General features: G+C 39.5%; 1 protein-coding gene across 1 annotated transcript in view; it reads left to right on the top strand.

Annotated features, from left to right (window-relative positions):
- Window positions 1-21,195, top strand: part of COMMD10 (COMM domain containing 10) — a 129,694-nt gene extending 108,499 nt beyond the window's left edge. The window contains exons 6-7 of the mRNA XM_080919722.1: window positions 19,532-19,591; window positions 20,413-21,195. Coding sequence (XP_080775848.1) covers window positions 19,532-19,591; window positions 20,413-20,451 — 99 coding nt within the window. The 3' untranslated portion in view covers window positions 20,452-21,195. The remainder of the gene's footprint in view (window positions 1-19,531; window positions 19,592-20,412) is intronic.
- Window positions 21,196-21,671: the final 476 nt, after the last annotated feature.

Here is a 21,671-nt window from a genome sequence, read left to right on the forward strand (position 1 = left end):
CTCATCTTGTCACTTTTCAAGTACCTCATAAATTAATGTATCCACTAGTTACCCTGTGGCACTAAAGATCCAGCCGGAATCCTCATCCACACTGAACATCTGTTCTCCCCTCACCCCGGCATGTGGCTTTTTCTTGATTTCATATATATGTATACATATATGTGTGAAAATATATAGATGCATGTATAAAATACGTGCACACATATACTCAACATCCCAACCGTGATGAGAAGATGAGCCATTGTGGTTTTGGTGTGGACATTTGTGGTGGTGAACTGGGCACGTTCATGTGTTTGTTAGCAGCTCCTCTGTCTCCTTTGGTGCCTGTTCAGTCCTTAGCTCATGCCTCAAGTGGACTGCTTGTTTTACTTCTGTTCAGAATTTTAGCCTCATGTATATTTTGAATATTAATTTCTTGTTGATGAATAATTTTTATTTTCTCCTATTGTATAGTTGTCTTATTTTTATAAATTTTTTCTTTGCTGTATAAAAATTTCTTAATTTTATAAAAATTTTATTTATCTTTTTTTCCTTTTGTGCCTTTAGGCTCCTATTGGGAATGTTGCAGCATGTTAAAGTCTGGGAATATTTTATTTGCTATTTTCATAGTTTGAGATGTAACATTCTGAGATGATCGGTTAGCGTTTGAGCTGATGGAATCTGCATTCTTTATTTTATTTTATTTTATTTTGATATCCAACATGGCCAGCAACATTTACTGACAATACTTGCTATTTTTGAAGTCTTCATCAAAAATCAATGGCTGTATGAATGTGGAATAATTTCTGAGTTCTCTTGCACTACTGTGCCCCTTCGTCTTCCAAATTTTAAGGTTTGGTCAACACACACACACACACACACACACATTCTCTCTCTCTCTCTCTCTCTCTCTCTCTCTCTCTCTCTCTCTCTCTCTCTCACACACACACACACACACACACACAGAGAGAGAGAGAGAGAGAGAGAGAGTTTTCTCCTTTCCTCTCCAGCATCACTCTGACTTTTCTGGGTCTCTTTTGGTTTCATCCAATTCTAGGATTCTTTCCTTCTTTTGATGTAGAAAGCTATGTTACAAAGAAATTACATTGATTCTGTAGATTGCTTTGCAGAGTTTTCTGACCCGTGAGCATAGGACACTTCCCCATTCTTCTGTGTACCCTCTGCCATTTTATTTATCTGTGTTTTATAATCTTTCTTGTAAATACCTCTTACTTTTTAAGCTACTGTTTTTCTAAATGTTTTAAGTGTCTTGCTTTCTTAATTTCTTTCCCGGTAACTTCATTGTTGGTGTATAAAAATGAAGTTGCTTTCTGTATTCTGACATTTGTATTCCGCAACTGTGCTGAATTTCTTTATAAGATCTAACAATTTGGTCATGAAGTATTTAGTTTCTTCTGTTTAGAGAATTGTACTATTCGCAAAACATGGTTGACTTGAATTTTTTCTTTACAGCTTAGATATCCTTTATTTCTTCTAGTTGCTCAGCTGTCCTTGCTGCAGCTTCTATTACTGTGTAAAGAGAGAATGAGAAATGAATGTCTCTGTCTTGTTACTGATCTTGTAGCATCAGTTTTTTTTTCAAGTATATTAATTGTTATAAAATGTATAAATGTACCCACTGTAAATTAGATTATTGTTGAAGTGGTGGTTGGCAAGTCTTTGAGTTCCCAATTGTTTTACTCTAAAGTAAGCTTTTTATTCTTTGTGTTTTCTACCACAAAATGGAAGTTATTTTATGACCTTGTTAGTCATCCCTGTAATGATTTATGACGCGTGTTGAGCCCATTTGCACAGTATTTGACACTTCTGTTCTCAGATATTTTTCAAACTTACATTGAAAATGGCTAATGTAAATAAGTATTATTAGGGACCATTTTTCCATTTAAAAAAAAATAGAATAGTTGCAAACAGAGCCCTGGAAATGTATTTCAGTCACCAGCAGAAAGAGCTGAGATAGAAAGGGAAAGATTGAAGTATTTCATAGATTTAATGTTCTCATAACTAAAAATATTTTTTTTTAATTATTTCAAAATTGTTTACTGTTGGCTTGATATTGTCATGAGTCAAATTTTCTGTGGTTTCTTAGAATCTCTTTAGTAATATATAAGCAAAATATGCACAGTAATTTATGTGAAAAGTATCTGAGAACAGAAGTGTCAGATACTGTTCAAATGAGCTCAGCATACACCATAAATCATAGTGTGCTTATATACACAATAGGTATTTTAGAAAGTCATTAGTTCATATTTTGATGATAAAATTTTTTCTTAGTTAATATTAATTAGATATTAAGATATATATGAATTGGAGTTACACTTCCTGGAAAAAATTAGAGAAAACTGTTTTATCCAAAGAGTGAGCCTAATTCTAGTCAAAATCATGCCTGACCCTAGAGTGGTCCTGCTGTAGGACCCACTCAGGTCTTCCTTCCCAGTGTGTGTTCTCAGATGGATTCTGACAAATTACAGGATGAGCTGCTTGGAGAACAAAAAAGAATTTTCTCCCAACAAATTCATCCTGATATAATTCAGGTAAATTTTTGAATATATGTATAAAGCAAAGGTTCTACTTGGTATTCTAGTTCATTCTCTTTAGGAGCACAGAAATTACTGTTTCGAGAGTTCATCTGGTAAGGGCATCTTTTCACTGACATCCTAGATCTGTAATGTGACATCCCATTCCACAGCACCTCACATTACTATGACCTTCAGGGTAGCACTTAGCGCGCCAAGATTTTATTTTCTGCAACTCTTCTGTCACCTCATTTATCAGTGACTAAGAAACCATTAATTTCAAGTCATAGAAAGGACAGGCCTGGCTTAATTTTAAAATGGAAGTGTGTGCATTTCTGAGTTCCATGTGTTTGTGATAAAGACCGCACTGCCATGCCCTTTAAAGACAGTTAGGTCCACACACTGTGTCCTATTGGTAATGTGTCACTCACCTTGGTTGATAAATATTTTCTACCGGTCTGGAGTTTCATGTAAAGAGATATCACTTCTGGCAGATCTTGCAGAATATCTTAAGCTCCCTAAAAATATGTGTGTCATCTAAATGTAAAACATGGTGATTCTTGTGATCTGAGATATTATCTGAATTTGAGGTAAGATCATACTATGAAAAAAAGACATATGGCAACACAGCCTCCATGAGTAAGTTAAATCCTTAAGTCTCAGTTAAAACCTGGGTTCAGGGCAATAGATCATCTTGTTTTCTTGTGTTGAAAAGAGCTAGGAAAATGTTTTTAATTTTAATACTATATCTTAATTTCTGGATTTAGTCAGCACTGAAATGAATTTTATAGTCAGTCTATTACAGACATTAATTTATGAATATTTTTAAAACGGTAATACAACTTTACTGTTTTGGTGGTCTGTGCTTATGAGAAGTTAAAAATAGCTAGTTGTGATTTTAACTTGAAATAACAGTATATAAGAAAAGAGACTAACTCTCCATGCTCTTGCCTAAAGCTCAGTATTTTGTGTGTTACCCTTTTTCCCTCTAGAAATAATACTGTTTAAAAAGTGATTCTGGTCAGGCATAGTGGCCAAACCTTTAATCCCAGCACTCAGAAAGCAGAGGCAAGCAGATCTCTATGAGATCCATAGAGAGACTCTGTCTTCAATAACAAAGAGACAAAAAGTGACAGCTGATCATGTTTATGCAATAGAGTCAGACACCTGTGCAAACATTTTGTTTTTACAAAGCAGACACACATGGTATGCATTCACTGATAAGTGAATATTAACCCAAAAGCTCAGATTACCCAAGACACAATTCACAGACCACATGAAGCTCAAGAAGGAAGACCAAAGTGAAGATGCTCCAGTCTTTCTTAGATGGGGGAACAAAAATATCCACAGGAGGAAATATGGAGACAAAGTTTGAAGCAGAGACTGAAGCAAGGTCATCCAGAGACTGCCCCACCTGGAGATCCAGCCCATGTACAGCCACCAAACCCAGACAATATTACTGAATATGTCAAGCATGCTGACAGGAGCCTGATATAGCTTTTCTCCTGAGAGGCTCTGCCAGAGCCTGACAAATACAGAGGCAGAGCCAACCATTGGACTGAGAATGGGATCCCCAATAGAGGAGCTAGAGAAAGAATTGAAGGAGCTGAAGGGGTTTGCAACCATATAAGAACAACAATACCAACCAGCCAGAATTCCCAGGGACTAAACCAGTATCTAAAAAGTACAAATGGATGGACGCATGGCTCCAGCTGCATATGTAGCAGAGTTTGGCCTTGTTGGGCATCAATGGAAGAGAAGCCCTTGGTCCTGCCGAAGTTCTATGCCGCAGTGTAGGGGAATGTCAGGGAAGGGCGGGGAGGTGGGAGAGGGTGGGTGGGTGGGGGAGCGCCCTCATAGAAGCAGGGGGAGGGAGATGGGATAGGGGGTTTATGAAGGAAAGACCAGGAAAGGAGGTAAATGTAAATAAAATGTATCCAATAAACAATAATAATAATAATAAAGACTTAACAGCACACCTGAGAGCTCTAGAACAAAAAGAAGCAAACTCACCCAAGAAGAGTAGAAGGCAAAAAATAGTCAAACTTTGGGTAGAAATCAACCAAATAGAAACAAAGAGAATACAGGGGGGGGGGAAACAAAGCCATTGACTTTTCTTTCAATTACACGGCACAAATTTTTTTTTTTTACAGCACCTACCGTATATCTAGCAACCTTACAGTTTTATATTGGTTAACTCAGATCTGATTTGCAAGTAAAGATCTCTTGTTACCACTTTGGGACTAACAGGCTTTTGCTTAGATTTGGGGCTGGGGGGCATCTTCATTGTTCCCCTCCTGTTCTGGACTTCCGGTCCCAGGGCGTACATGCTTAGCAGCACTCTGCCAGAAGTAACGTATTTACACTGTTCTCAAGCCTTTTGGGGAATGTTCTGTCTTCAGTCCCTCTTGCATTAGCCTGTGATGATGAAGCAGCCACATGTGACCCACAGTCGCAGGGTAATACGCTGGATAAATGCTCACACCAGTTTGGCATTTGCCCACATTCAGGTAGGAAATGCCTTTGTTTATTTTCCAGCACAATTTGGAGTTCAAAATTATTATTGAGACCATCTTACTTAGCAGGGCATTTTAAAGTTAGTTTTATTAAGTTGGCCTGGGTCACAAAATTCATTAACATTAATGACTAAGCTAGCAAAGCACTTAGCCTCTAATCAGTAACAGATACGAAGCATTAAACCAAATGTAAGACTTGGTTACGCCGTGAGTCATTCAGCAAGGCCACATGTCATAAGCAGAAGGAGAACAGCCTGCCGGAACGCTTCCCAGCCGACCTCTGGCTTCTTACTGAATTTCCAAAAACTCAAATACATTTCTATTGACGTCATATGAATACATGAAATAAAATACTTGGGATTAACCACTCGTGGTTTGAGAAAAAACCCCAACTCCATTACTAATAAGCTATTAAAAAGAGAGAGAGAAACCTTGGGAACACACTTCTCTTTTTTGAACATGTCAATATTAAGATTGTACTTATTCATTAAGTTTACTTAGTCATTACTGGCATTTGTGAAATTCGTATAAATATGAGCTTCTGGGTGGTGGATTCTGTTTATCCAAAGCCTCTGAAACTGTCATCAGCCTTTCTTATAAAACAGAGAAGTGTCAGAGGACAGCGAAGGCCTGACTTCACTGAAATGAGCAATTACGTTGTTGATTCAGGTCCTGCTTACTCGGGATGGACAAGCAACCTGTCCTTCCAGGCAGCGCAATCACGGAGCACCGCACGTGCTGCTCAGGCAACTAATGACCTAAGACATCGTGACAAAGTGATTAGCAAACCTCCCTAAAAAGCCACATCAGAAATAGGTCAGGCTTGCTGAACACTCAGTCCTGTGACTGTAATACAGAAGTAGCCATGGCAAGGTACAGCCTTAGACAGTGTCATAAATGAGAATGGCTATGATCCAGTAAAGCCTTTAGTTTTGAAAACTGACAGCCATTCTGATGTGACATCTGGGTTCTAATAGATCAACCCCTGGTCACTGAATGACCTTACTGGGCTTGGCTTCTCCCTACCATGCCACCAAACAAGCTTTTGTTGTTGTCAGTAACATCCAACCTTGTCCCTGAATCTAGAATAAACATTACTGTTCTTTCTGTTGGGTTATTGTACAGTTATTATCCCGGTTGTTCCTCTTGGAACTCTCCAGAAGCAGTGACAGCTCTCTTTTGGTTTATCTCGAAATATTCCCTTAATGGTTGTGACTTCAATATTTATTATCAGTTGTCTCCAGTTACTGTCCTGTAGTCTTTAACTCAAATTGTTAACTGCTCCCCTGTCCTTAGGCCTTCAAGTTTATGTCTAGGACTCAGGCTTCTAATCTAGAGTTTGTGTATTAAATAGCTTGTGGATTCTTTTTTCTCCTTGATTATCCAAAGATACTTCCAAATCAGTGTTAAGTTGAACTCATAGTTTCCTCACTGTGCTGGATAGTTTTATCTCAGCACAAGCTGAAGTCATCTGGGAGGCAAGAACCTCAGTTAAGACAAGGCTTTTAATAAGGATGAGCTGTAAGCAAGCCTGTAGGGCATTTTCTTAATTAGTGGTTGTTGGGGAGGACCTGGGTCATTGTGGGTGCTGCTACTCCTGGGCTGGTGGTCCTGGGTTCTATAAGAAAAAAAGGCTGAGCAAGCCATGAGGAGCAAGCCAGTAAGCAGGGTTCCTCCATGACCTCTGCCTCCAGGTTCCTGGCCTGTTTGAGTTCCTGTCCTTATTTCCTTCGATGATGAACAGTGCTATGACAGTGTAAGCCAAATGAACCCTTTTCTCCCCATTCGTGTGTGTGTGTGTGTGGGTGGGTGTGTGTGTGTGTGTGTGTGTGTGTGTGTGAGAGAGAGAGAGAGAGAGAGAGAGAGAGAGAGAGAGAGTGATAGTGTTTCATTACAGCAATAGAAACCCAAGATAACCCCCCCAACCTTCTTCCTTTACGCCCATCTTATCTAAGCAGATGGGTTTACTCACCATTTACCTGAGCCTGATGCTTGTCTTTCATTCTTAACACCTTGTATTGCACACATTTCTATTGAAAGAGTTACTGAGTTTTCCAGATCTTATTCTTAAATGCATGTATTTTTCTCTTAGTTTTCTACGGCATCTACCCTAGGTCAGACCTGTTACCTCTAGCTGAGATTATTATCACATCAGCCTATTCCTTCTTAATGTTCTTCCTACCTTGCCTTCTTCCCAAGAACTTCTATTTCTGGTCCTGGATTACCTGTCATTTCTACTAGGATCTTGAGTTTTCTGTTGACTACAGTTTCTTGACTGTTGCAGCTTTCAAGTTATTTTGTTCTTACTGTTCATCTTGGTTGCTCATTTAAGTTCAGGTAAAGCAAGAGCTGTGTGTGGTTATCATTGCTGTAGCCCTAATACTTTAGCATGTTGCTTATAAACATATTTTATACAAATTGTCAAAGCACCAGAACATATCTAATGAGTTAGACTGATAGGGTTAAAGAAAATATGTAATCAGGAAGTTAAATCCATGAATGCAGTAGAGGTCATAGTTCATATAGGTTCTTTTCCATTGTTAGACCTTGATCATTATGGTTGATGCTGCAGTTGGCCAGATTTGCTCTGAGCCACCTTAATGTGTGTGCACATAATTCTGTACTTAAAATGGTGGAACTCAGCCCTGGCTTTATTGACTCCTGGCTTTCAGAGGAAATGTTTAAAAAAAAATCAGTAAACTGAATCAATTTAGGTAGTATAAGACTATTCCTCAGACACTTTCATTTTCACAGTTAATTCTAGACATTCATTTTACAGGTTAGAAATGCCCAGCGGAGGAGGACAGGGGAAGATAACCTATAATGTCTGCGTTCTACCTTAGATGCTGGATACTGATATTTGTGATACTGCCTTGACATCAAGGGGTTACTGCATGGTGGGAAAGCATCCTTTGCAGCACATCATAGCAAGAACTAACAGAAACCTCACTGTTTCAAGAACAGTGAAGCAGGGGTCTAGGGTGGTAGGAGCTGGGAAGTCTCAAAGAAGGTTTCACAGAGGAGGTGACATTTCAAGAGTGAAATATGAGTAACAGGCTTCTCATATTTATTTTAAGACTACTTGTTCTGCAGTGCTGGGCATTTTCAGTGTGGGTCAGTGATAAGGTTGAGTTTGCCCTTTAAATAGTGTTTTTAAAAATACGTTGCTAATGTAGATATAGTTGAAAAGCTGAGAAGCATTTACTAACAAGAATGAAAAGAAGCTATTAAATAACCAGCATTAACCTGGTGAATATAAATATAATCCACTGTTCTTTACATCTCTATAACTTCATATATGGAATAAATTAGAGATGTAGTTACATGATCACATAATTTCCATTTCTCTTAGGTTTATTACTTTGAAAATATGTATATTGAAAACTCATACACTAAAATGGATTTATTTAAAATAGCATCTTTATTATAAGGGAAGTGAAAATACTCAAGGTGGTTGAGGTGAAATCACCTAAGACTAAGGGAAGCTCAGCATCTTCACAGTTTAAGTACAGATTCACTGCCTTAGTTGTGTTAGTATCTTACAGGAATGGACTTAGGTATATTACAGGTTGTGCTAATAATCCCACTAAGCCTGAGGGTAGAGCTATTCTTACAGTGACCTAACAATAGAAAAAGCCACAGCTCAGAAAAAAGCACTGTACCTAGGACTCCTGTCTGAGCTGTCTCCCCCAAAGTTGCTTTTCCTTCCCATGGTGTCTCAAAACCCAGAGCATTACAGAGCAGTTGACAAGCATAGGCTTCTGGGGCCTTGCTACCTGGCTAGAACTTGACTGCCAGCCTGCTTGGTTGTGAGGACTTAAGTCGCCTAAACTAATCTTTGTGCTTCAGATTCCTCACATCTAATGAAGATAATTATAGTTCATGGGATTGATGTGGGAATTCTATAAGTTCATAGGTATGAAGCACCTAGCATAGTGTGACTAGTGCATAGTGTTATGTTTGAAGCTATTGCTTAAATTATTCATCGTTCTTTACTTTCTGTGGTGGTTTGAATAAAATGACTCCATAGGCCCATAAGGAGTGGTACATTAGGAGTTGTGGCCTTAGAGGAGGTGTGTCACTAGGGATGGACTGTGAAGGCTCAGAAGCGGCTCACAGTCACTTCCTGCTGTCTTTGGATCCACACGGAGAACTTTCAGCTGTCTCTCCTATACCATGTCTGTCTGTGTGCCACCATACTTCCCACCATGATGATAATGGACTGTAAGCCAGCCCAATTAAGTGTTTTCCTTTTTAAGAGTTGCGTGCTCATGGTGTCTCTTCACAGCAGTAAAACCCTAAGACCCTTTTGTAGAGTGTTTTTTTCATCATTGTTTGAACTTGTAGAACACAAAATTTTAGAAATGGCCACCAAAAAGCCTTAGGAACATCTATAGATAAAAATGAATCCTAGGATTAACTGTTCGTATCAGGAACTTAGAATATAACTCAGTGGTAAAGTGTATGTTTAATAAGACTGAGATACCGTATTGTCCGTGTTCTACATTAGATATATATATATATGTATACATATACATACATACATACATATATATGTATATATATATATGTATATATATATGATACTTCCCTGCTGTCAAGCAGTTTACTGCATGATGTGGGAGCTTCCATTGCAGCACAGTGTGGCAAGAACTAACAGAAACCTCACTGCGTGCCAGTAACTAAGCGGCATCTAGGGTGGTGGGAGCTGGGAAGACTCAAAGAAGGTTTCACAGAGGAGGTGACATTTCAAGAGTTTGAAATATGAGTAACAGGTTTCCAGGAGGAGGAAAAATACTTTTTAAAATTAGATTTTAAAATAAATAAAATGTGTTTGTGAGTCATGCTCATGTGGTATTATATATTTTAATTGTCAAAGAAAATGGAATCGTGTCAGCATTGTTTGTTCTGTACTGTGTTTAGGCATGTGTTTGTATCATACATGGCTTGTTAAATCTGAATTATAAAATCTAGTTCCAACAATTTCAGTTACTTAATTGGGCTTTTTTGTTCGTTTGCTTAGCGTTATATACTATGTAGATATGTCATGGAAACACAGTAGATGAAGTTAGTCATAAAATCACTTCTATATGGTCATATTAAATTTTTATATTGTTTTAAGAATAGGAAAGTCGATAAAGACTGGATTGCTGGCTGCACAGGGCTTGAAGGTAGGGAGAAGAGCAATTAGCAGTGTTAGCAGGCAGTGGCTAGAGGTCTGAAGTTGCTTTGAGGTGGCGGGAATATTCTAGAATTCACTGTGAAGCATATAGCCCTGTGACTGAATTACTCACCCTGAATGAATAATGAATTGAATAACATATGAGAATTTCTATAAGACTGCTATTTAAAAAAGTAAGCTGAATTCTTCAATGGTACTCCTTCTCATCTGTAAAACACACATTCCATCGTTGTCTCGAGTATTGTGGTACAGACTGAGTGGTGGTGGTGTCTGTGCTGAACTCACAGCAGCTGCCACAGGCTCACGTAGTAAACATAAAGTGCTGTTGACAGGCTCCTATGAGGGTTAGAAAGGCTCTGGCTTGTTAAAGCCACTGACTTCTGTGGGCTGTACATCACTAGTTCAGGAGAATCCAGGATGATCTTAACAATCACAGTTCACAAGGATCTAATGCTATAGGAATGTGATTTCATTTATGGTCGTCGTAATATGTTCTGAACAGGGCCGGTGGCAGGTTAAAGTGGCCTCTGGACAGTTGCTGCTTTGGTTCCATCTTCTATCATATTTTGTTTTTTATACCTGACTGTCGTTAGGGAATTGAGTTCCAAGGTATTTGGGATGAAATTAGTACTTCCTGTTCCACTGGAGTAATGTGGATTGTCAGCTAGTCGTGGGTGATTAAGTACCACTTCATAACTGAGCAAGTGCTGAGTTTATCTGTTTCATTCTGCTGAAGCACCTTCGAAGCAGATAAGGGTAAAGGGTAACTCAGTTTTGAGATGGAGGGGACACATTGGTCCTCTTTCTTTGAAACTGATTTAACAGCACTTTTTTTTTTTTTCTTGAGGAATCAAATCAGTTGGACATAGTGGTTAATGCCTATAGAGTCTAGGAGATGAGTTTTCCAGCCCAGGAAGACATCATGAAAAATAAAGAAAAAGCACTTGAGCAGAGAAATGGGGGAGAAGGAAGGAGCTGGCATATTCTTTAACTATGTTTTTTGTAGGTTACTTAATTTAGGACAAATAGTTTTCAAAAGTTCAAGTGTATCACACAGATTTTTCTCTCTAACTCCAGTACTGGTTTTAAGAAGAGAACAGATTCCAGAATCTGGCTGTTGAACTGCAAGTCTTTTACACTGCATTCTGGAAACAATATGAGTCTAGTTTTGCATTTGTTGTGTACCCAGAGTCCCTCAACCAGGATACTAAAGCATTCTTGGAAGTAATACAGCTCTTCCAAATGATAATGCTTCAGTGGGAGTGCTTATAATTTCCATTTTCCAGAAAACATAAAAGCATCACCTGTAATATCTAATATATTATGAACTGTCACTATTTAAAGAGATTTGTGTAACGATATTTAAACTTCTTATTTAGCTGATTAGATTCAGTAACCATGGCTAAATGTATTCACACCAAAACTGAATATCATCTTGACATATTGGCACACGCATAATACATCGCAGTCAATGAATACCACATGGGATACGTTTGGTTGGCTCCAAGCATATGTAGTACACTGTCCACCTTAGAGAAGAGATCTGCTGGCAGGGCTGTCACGCATGCTTTAGTTTTATCTGCAGAAGAGTAAAATATGTGCTAACCAGAGTGAAGAGTGTTATGCAGATCACAGGTCAAACAGCCAGGATGATTGGTACCCACTAAATGTAGTGAAAATGGACACACACTGTTTTGTTACCATGTTGGCAGCCAAACTACTATATTTTCTTTTTGGTTAAATATTAAAAAAAGCACCACATTTTCTGCTTTAACCAGCTTGAGGTAAGAGTCATTTTTCCCATATTTATTGAGAATCAGTAGTCATAGGTTAATGGCTATGTAATTAGGTCTAATATTTTTTAAATAGAGACAAGTACTATAATCGAATTGAAAAATATTGTCATTCTTTACACAAAATCCACTTTCTAATAGACTCTGTGGTCAGTGTGTTTCCAGAGGAAGATGATTTGGTGTCAGCTGAAGTGTGTGGGAGTGTATGCATGTGTACATACACTCTGTTGGGATGATACTAGAGCACCAAGAATCCAAGATAAGACCAACGAGTGTGTGGGACCCTGATGGTACTTTCCTTGGTACCACATCCATCTGTATGCAAGGTGATGTCTGAAGTTGAGTCTCTTCGAAACATGGGATAAATTTTGGTGAATGCTACACTAAGGGGCGTAGAGTTTGCTTTTGTAGTTTATATGCTATTGGATTCTAAAGCACATGAGCATTTGCCAAGGTTTTCTAGAAAGTTGTGATATGGTTGGTTGCTTTAATTTGAAAAGAGCCTTTTCTGGCTTGCATCCTATGTATTGGTTGCAGATGTCTTTTTTAACATTCATCATCTTTGATGTAAACTCAGGTTCTCAGAATGCCTCGTCATGGAGCAGGGTCATGGTTATGAGTTTTGGAAAATTGCTGGACTTGGCAGTATTTTCCATGAGACTTTGGAAGTAGCAGAAGTCAGCTCTGCACCAGTGACAATGACCATTTCTATTGCTGCATTCTGTATCTCATATGTTCATTGATAATACTTTTATTCCTTTGTTTGAAGTTTTAAATTTATAATATTATGTAGCTTTTGTAAAAATTTCACAGTGGCTTGTTTTGTTGTGGTTGTTTGGTTTTTATTATCAGAGATAAGACATTTCACTAAAGTTTTTTCACCATATTTTTGGGAAATTGAAACCTTTAGCCTTACATTATATTATTCTTCTTACTTAAGATAATTAGACACCTCACAATCTATACTTATTGTTCATTTTACCATAGTCCTAGTTCACATATATTTCTGTGTTAAGTGGAAATCATTGTGCACATCATGGAAAGAGGATTTCCCCCTCTGAACCATTTTGACATTGAAATCAAAGTCTGCATCCACTTACACCATGTCCATGGGGCAGTGCATGGATGACGGCCTGTCCATTTTGTCATGTGTATGCTTTCTTTTGTCTTCTTAGAGCAGGTTTTTTACAACACTTAGGAGATTAAGCAGGGTTACTGGTAAAGCACTTTCTAGTTAACATTTTGTGTTTTAACTTCCTGAGTCCAGAGGCTTTATTTGCCAGTACAGGTATACTTGTCAGTGTCCTTACTTCTTAAGTCAAACAAACAAAAAAGTCTTGGGAGATGAAGATGCTTCACATCAATAATACACATGTAGCTCAAAGATTCTTGAACGATCGAATGTTGTGGGAGAGAGAAATGGCCAGTGCTTGTACATATAGAGTTTAAAGCTTCATTGTTCTGTTCAGCGCTGACATTGTGTTGTTCTTTTCTGAATACAACTTGATAAAGACAGTAAGTCACTGGTAATGGTAAATATGCTGGACTATATTTACAGTTATCTCTAGTTACATATAGTATAGCCATAAAATCTACAAAGATATCTACTTAATCAATGGTACCTAATGATGTTTGTTCCATGAGCTCATTTAGTAGGTGGAATATTATTTACATACTTTCTGCTTAGGTTTCTCTCCCCAAAAGAAAACCTCTCCAGGGACCCACCAAAGTGTCTTTGGTCCTACAGAGCAAGAGCTGGTAGCTGTTCTCTTGCAGAAGTATTCTGCCTTTGTGGCCCTCTAAGTGAAAGGATAATTGTAACAACTCTAATTTTGATACTCAATTTAGGTTTGAAAGCAAAGCAATATAAATATCAGTTCTTATCTGAAATATTCTTATTATTTCTGCTTAGATAATTTGTGACAAAATTGGTGCATTTCTCTTTTCAAAATGTATTTGTGTTCCTCACTAATGGGAAAGCAGAAGATATTTTTAGTGTCATCTTTCATCTAGTCAGACCTTTGTGAAGACCTGAGTAAATTCTATTTCCATGGGAATTTTGCTAATGGGCATGAGCAGCATTATCCAAGTGCTGGTGGATAAGATTACAAATTAAAAATGAAGAGGGACAGCAAAAGTGATCTCTCTCAAGACGTTGGCAGAGAGACTCTTGTTCATTTTCATTCTCCGTGTTTTCAGGTCAAGTACAAAACATCTCGTTTGGCGTATTAAAGTACATGGTTAGCCCAAATGGTAGAAACAGTGAATTTCATACTTGGATTTTTAGCTGTAATCTTACGTATAAGGCAGGAGAGGGAGAGAGGAAATCTTTTAGTCTCTGTCTGTCTAGTTCACAGTGTCAGTGACATCAGTTACTCACTGATGTTGGTGACAGGAAAATGGAAGGTTGAAGGCATATTTTAAAACAAACTACCTGGTTTTATTGTTTGTATAACGACTTACTGATTCATTGTAATAAATAACCAGTAATTCATATAATAAATATCACACTTCAGAATAACAGTAGGAGGCATGTGTAAAGCTGGGGTTACTCAGCATTTATCCAGAACCTCCCTCCCCTAACCATGGCGCCCGGACATGTTCCTTTCTTGTGCTCCATGCTTTTCACGGGGAGGTCTTGTGCGCTCAGTTTTAAGTGTCAGTGACTCACTAGTGTCTTTTCCAGACCTACTTCTTGTGTTTTCTGGGTGATGTCTGCCTCTCTGAGCCCTTTTTGATATGCCTTCCAAGTCTGCTGCCCTCATGTTGCTGACCTGTCCTGTCCCTCTGACATCTGCTTCCAACATACTGGCAAACAGTCTTCATCTTTCTATGGAGTAATGACCTCCTAACCCCACCCCAAACACACACTTCCTTTTCTCTTTCACTGTGACCATCACACAAAGTCATCATTTCCTTTTCTTCCTTGTCTCTAGTTTATTTGTAAAAGCAGCACAGGACACTGGTCATCTGCAGTAGTGTGTAGGTGGGTGTGTCACAGTCGTCTGTCTGTCTTCACACTGCAGGAGCCATTTCTACGGAGCCTTCACAGGGGCCTGGGCACCTTTGGGATCCTGAGCTGGAGCCAAAGGCTGGGCCTGAGCTGGAGCTTTGGCCTCTGCCTTGGTTTGAACCTGGGGCTTTGGTTGGCAGAGCCTACGACTCCTGGCTATGTAGCTTTGAATCCTCTTCCCAAGCTTGGGGTGAGCGATGAAAGCCAAACGGCTGAGCTTTCGGCTGGGGCCCTTTGGCATCTTGGGATTGAAGGCCTCAGGCTTCACAAGGGCCTTGATGGCGTCTGTGCGTGCGCTCACTGCCTTTGCATTGATAGGCTGCATCTTCTCCAGGCCTCTCTTGTTGTGCTTCTTGGCAAAGCTCATGTTCTTCAGGAACTTGGGGTCAACCCCCTTAAGAGATTAGTATCTTTGTTACTGTGGTTTCTTGATGCCATTTCTGTGCCATTTGTGGGACTGGTTGTATGTGGTGTGGTTCTTGGACTTGGCCATGTCTGCACAGTAACCCGCAGCTCCCGAAGCTCCTGGGACCAGAAGAGAAAGAGCCAAGTCATCATTTCTTATCTGACCTGAATCAGCAACCTCGAGGCTGCTGTGGAGTATTGGGCTTCTGAAGCCTTTCTTCTTGGCTAGAAAATTACCGTCTCCCGCTGGTGTCTTTACATTGTGTTTGCCTTATACATGTATCTGTCCTCATCTCCGCTTCAAGAGATGCTGACTTAGGGTCCACTCTTCTGACTACTCTTCAATATATCTCTGGTTGATGATGTTGTTCTTCCCATGAGTTTGCAAACCTTTCAGCTCCTTCAGTCCTTTCTCTAGCTCTTTCATTGGGGTCCCCGTGTTCAGTCTGATAGTTAGCTGCAAACATGCTCAGCTGTATCTATTTGACTTTGGCAGAGACCTGAGGAGGCATCCGTATCTGATTCCTGCCAGAAAACACTTCTTGGCATCAGTAATAGTGCTTGGGTTTGGTGGCTGCATATGGGGTGGTTCACCAGGTGAGGCAGTCTCTGTAGATCTTTTCTTCAATCCCTGCTCCTCTACTTGACCTTGTATTTCCTCCCCTGAGTGTTTTGTTCTCCCTTCTAAGAGGAATAAGGCATCCACATTCTGGTTTTAATAAAATTGAAAAAATATTTAAAAAAATATAAATACATATATAAATACATATATAATATATAAATATATAGAAGTACACACACACACACACACACACACACACACACACACACACACATCTCCAGTTCTGTCCGCAGGTGCAGTGGTATCTGTGTTCGAGGGTTAGTGTTCCACTGTGTGAGTTCAAGAGAGATGATGTCAGCCCAGGACAGAGCCTGGGTTAGGACCGGGAAGAGAAATAGGTGGAACTTAGGGCTCCACAGTGTTTTTCAACACCTGTGAGCCTCTGTCTACACTGTTGGCATCAAACCTGAACTGCTGTGAGGTCAACACATCCAAGAGCGCTTTTTGGTGACAGTGGTAGACAGGAAGCAGGTGCAGAATCCCTCCTCCAATTTCAGTCCATGAAGCTACTTCAGCTGGGCTTTTTTGTTCTTTTCTTCCACAAAATCCATTGTTACAGTGGTGGTAGCTGAGGTGACAGTTAAATTTCAACCTTTCCCTTCTCTCTCAGCACAAATGCTAGTGATCCATGAATTGACTCAAAAGGCAGAAGGATATAAAGTTGAGGAAAAGATTTTAGATATCCAGTTACCCCAAAGAGCAGCATCTCCAAAACACAGTCTTCTTGAATGTAACTGCTTTTCTTTCTTCTTGGTCCGGTCAGAGCAGCCACTGATTTGTATGGATGTTAAAGTGGAGAGAGGCTGTTAAAGGCTTACTTCTCTTAATGGACAAAACCTCCATAGCCCATGTAGACAGTGAAAGAGAATGTCCACAGACACTGTCCTCCGGCCTCCAGGGGTGCCACACATGCACATGGGCACAGACATACATGAAGGCACATTCATATACATTGTTTTTAAATATTTAAGTAGGACTTAAAAACTGGATTGTTCCATGTGATCTTGTAAAATGACATCCAGATCCTCTCGCCTACACATCTGAGTCTCCATAAAAGTCTACCCCCAAAACCCTTACAAATCTTTGTTTTACTAGGACTGAACTGTGTCCTCTGTGAGAGCAGTATTCACTCCTGACAGCTGAACCATCTCTTCCACCTCTACTTTTAACTTTTAATGAACCTTCATGCTCTTTTCTTTTAAGGTTTTTATTTTCAATTTTGTATTTGCAGAGGTGTGCACTTTAGTGCAGGTGCCCTTGGAGGCCAAGAGAAGCTTGAGCTACAGGCAGTTGTGAACCACCTGAAGTGGGTGCTGGAAGCCTGACTCAGCTCCTCTGGAAGAGCAGCCAGTGCTGCCAGCTGCTGAGTCATCTCCAGCCCCAGGCTTTTCTCGCTGCTGGTGTGCAGGGCTCCAGTCTCTCCATACACCTTCACTCCACTCGTTTTTTTTTTTTTTTTTTTTTTAATCTTTATTTTCAGCTAGTTCACTGGTGTTCACTAGAGTATCTAGGGTTCTCATGGACATATTCTGGTCTGCTCTGTGGTTTGTTAGTTCAATTCCTTTGTAGAAGGATAGCTGAGTGTTCTTTAGTCTGCCACATGATGCCACAGCAGCTATGATTGTTACAACAAGAGGGTTCTATTATTCCTTCTCCTAGTGTAACATTGTAGTAAACACCACCTTAAAACAGAGTGAAGCAAAATACAACCTAGTCTAGTGTTGGGTTAGGGTTAGGCTTAGGGTTTGGGTTAGGGTTAGGGTTTGAGTTAGGGTTTGAGTTAGGGTTAGGGTTAGGATTTGGGTTAGGGTTTGGGTTAGGGTTTGGGTTTGGGTTAGGGTTTGGGTCAAGGTCAGGGTTTGGGTTAGGGTTTGGGTCAAGGTCAGGGTTTAGTTTAGGTTTAGGGTTTGGGACAAGGTCAGGGTTTGTGTTAGGGTGAGGGTTTGGGTTAGGATTAGGGTTTGGGTTTCAGTTAGGGTTTGCGTTTTGGTTAGGGTTTGGTTTTGGGTTAGGGTTTTGGTTTGGGTTTGAGTTTGGGTTAAGGTTAGAGTTTGGTTTAGGATTAGGGTTTGGTTTAGGGTTTTGGTTAGGGTTAGGGTTAGGGTCAAGTCAGGGTTTGGTTTAGGGTTAGGGTTTGGGACAAGGTCAGGCTTTGGGTTAGGGTTTGGGTTAGGGTTAGGGTTTGGGTTAGGAGTAGGGCTAAAGGTAGGATTAGGGTTTGAGTTAGGGTTAGTGTTAGTGTTATACGAATCAGTTGTCCTTATGTAGTTGTTTTCCACTTACTCCCCTTAGCTTTTGACATGGAACTGAGAGGGTTGTATCATGCTGTTTAGACTTTTGCTTGTTTAATGATATTTGCAAATCAGCTGAATATTTTTAATATTGTTCTCAACCTTCATAAATTATACCATTCTTAAGGGACCAAGCTACACAGGTGACAGCTCTTCATTCTCTAAGGCTTAAGTGTGTATGAGAGAAAGTGGAGAACTATGCAAGTTGGCCCCCTAGTGCTTTAGCTTCATAAAGAGAGAGGTACTGGTTTTCAATCAGCCTGCTGAGCTAAAGCTGGAGAAAACTTGGTTTGAAAATTTTCACTTTGTTATTAATATGGAAACTATCTAAACAGATTTTTTTTTACAAGAACAACACAGAAGCTGAGAATTGAGTTGATATAGTGAAATTGGCTAGGGATAAGAATTAAGGTCTGTTTACAACAGCTTCCCTCCCATCTCATCTGTCATGATGCTCAGTCCAGGTCAGGTGACCAGAGCAGAGTGCTCAGCATGGGGGGCACATTATTAGCATTCTGCATTGGTTTTGCTTCTTCAGAAGATTGGATAAAGTACTTAGCAATGCCGTGGCTTGTTGTTTCAGCTGGGTACTTAGAGTTGAGTTGGTTGGGAATCCACTTAACTAGATCTCTGTCGATAAAAACACAAGGTTTATTTGCAGCACCCAGTATGGTTGCTCCGAAGCATGGAGATGAATCTAAAATGTCTAACTCCTAGCTTTGAGATTGTTGTGTTAACTGTTAGCTTGCTGAGTGTACATGAAAGAAGGTAACAATCTTAGCACGTTAAGGTTGTAACTGTCAGGGCAGTGCTCGGAGGCAGAGGCTGTACCCATATGAGACATTAATGCTGGATGAGTTCAATCAAATGTGCTGTGTCCAGTGTCTGCATAATGGTATTTACTAGATTTTACATTGGCTGCTGAGAAAGATGAAATAAAATCTCATGTATTATCTTTGTATTAAAAAAAAGATAATTAAATTGTTCTCTTGCTAGCATATGTTGTATTAACTTTTGTGGAGTCAACTTAAAGAAAGCTGTCTTTGTAGAGTTGAAAGCTTTTGCTCAGATGGAATATTACCCAGTAATTTTGTAAGTTCTAGGAATCCCATATTCCTAGACTAGCTGGAGAGTGTGAAATGCAGTGTGCACTACATATAACTGAATGCTTTTCCCTTTGTTTTTCTTCTTTACAGACCCTGGAGAAGGTTCTAGTAGAATTCAATCACAAGGAACTGTTCGATTTCTACAACAAGGTCTGTGTTTATAAATGTTTTCTAGTATGTAGAGGTTTCCTAATGCTTCCTTGGTTTAATGAATTTTTATTTTTGAATGCTTTATTATAGGGCAAAATCCTTTTATTTATTTATTTTATGTATATTAGTACATTGTAGCTGTCTTCAGACACACTAAAAGATGGTATCAGATCCCATTTCAGATGGTTATGAGCCACCATGTGGTTGCTGGGAATTGCTTTTAACTGCTGAGCCATCTCTCTAGCCCACCAAATTCTTTAAACTCCTGTAAACGCCTTACATTTCACAGTATGAAGAGGCAAAGCCAAGATGAAGAGAATCTGAAAACTAAATCAGGAAGAAAATGAAAACTAAAGAGACAGCTAGGATTAGTGTTTTATATAGGGCACGATGTGCCCCATGACCACTGGCCCACTACATGTTAACCACATGACACTAAACCACATAACCACTAAAATGGCTAAAGCCAAGGGTAAAAGGAGGATGCCAGATTTTGGAGATTTAACTTTGAGCTTATTTCATTTTTCTTTCCAAAGCATCTCACTAACTACCAAATGTTAAAGTCTTACCATGTAATGACAATTTACTAAAATAGCTGAGTGCACTTAAGACAGTAATACTTAAAAGTCTTCTTCCTTCATGAATGTAAAAACATTAACTGACAAGCCTAAGGCCTAATGTCTTTACACAGTGAGAAAAGCAGTCTGAGTGTTACCTTTATGCTGTGTGAGTTCACTGCACAGTTCCCACTGCCGCCTCCCTTTGGTTTGCACGTTCCTTCCCTTCACTAACTGTTGTCTTTATTTTGTCTGTGTAAATAGCTGGAGACCATACAAGCACAGCTGGATTCCCTCACATGATGTTCTTGGAGACTTCGCCATCACGTTCCGGCCACCTCACTCTTTCACATCAAAGAGAGACTGCCCGAGTATATTTTCTAGAGGACTCAATGACTTTATTCCTACAGATAATACGGCTTTACTGCTCCTTAGACAAATACCAGGGAGGGGAGATCATAATAAGAGCACTGGGCTTCTGATGCACCTTCTATCCTCACATGAGCCAAGACCAATTGTTGAGAAAACTGTTTGAAAGAAGTAAGACGTGGGTGCCATACTGGTTTCCTGTCAGACTGCTGCCTCGCTGCTTCCCCTCAGCCCTGTGTTCAGAGATCAGTGAAGGTTTGCAGGCAGAAGGTTTGATGTGTGCCCTAGCACAATATGGAGCCTCACCCATTACACAATGAACTAGGGAAGCAGCCACAGGCCACCAGATGTTTTGGCATTTGTCCTACAACTTTATTTTGCTTGAGGTGCAGTGCAGGAAAGAAATCTAAAATGGTGCGAGTACTGCTCGGAGTTAATTCCACTGTGCTGCTCCTGTCTCCCCCTGAATGCTTCTAACTTTAATGACTTAAAAATTAGCTAGGTTTACATATACCTCTGCAAATTAATAACAGTGCGCTCCTCAGTGATTGTGAGTGAAAAGTTCACCTGTAAAGAGAATGATGCGGCAGTCTTACATTTTAAATCAGGAAACGTTTGCGTTCCTTTATGTCTATGTTCATTGGTTTCAGTCAATAAAAATTTTCTACTTTAGAATTATTTAAACTCAAGTGTACAATATTTTTATCTTATAATATATTTTAAGCTGTGACTCTGTTTAGATACATGATTTTCTGAAGAAAATATTATTTGAAAATTTTCCTACCTGGTTTCCAGAGGAAGAGAGGAGAGGCTCAGACATATCTTCTTCACATGAAGGAATGTGGCTTCAGAATGTCCTGTAGCTTAGCAAACAAAACAACTAGAGTCAAGCACATTTCTCACGTGAGGGTCCTGGGTAATACAGTGTTCACTTAGCCAGTGTTCACTGCGTACTGTGATCACATGGTTCCTGTACTTGTTCGTGGAAGAGGGTTGTTGCTTAGAATTGAAAGTTTGGGTTGTTGCAGAAAGCAAGCATTACAGATATTGTCCATATTGCTCGGTCCTAAGGGTTCTTAAGGCCCCAGCTTCCATTGTAGTAAGCTCAGTGTAGGTTATAATAGAACCTGATAAATTTCTTTCTGTGGCTGATA

This window comes from Micromys minutus (assembly GCF_963924665.1).
Source record: "Micromys minutus genome assembly, chromosome: 8".
NCBI classification, from domain to species: Eukaryota; Metazoa; Chordata; class Mammalia; order Rodentia; family Muridae; genus Micromys; species Micromys minutus.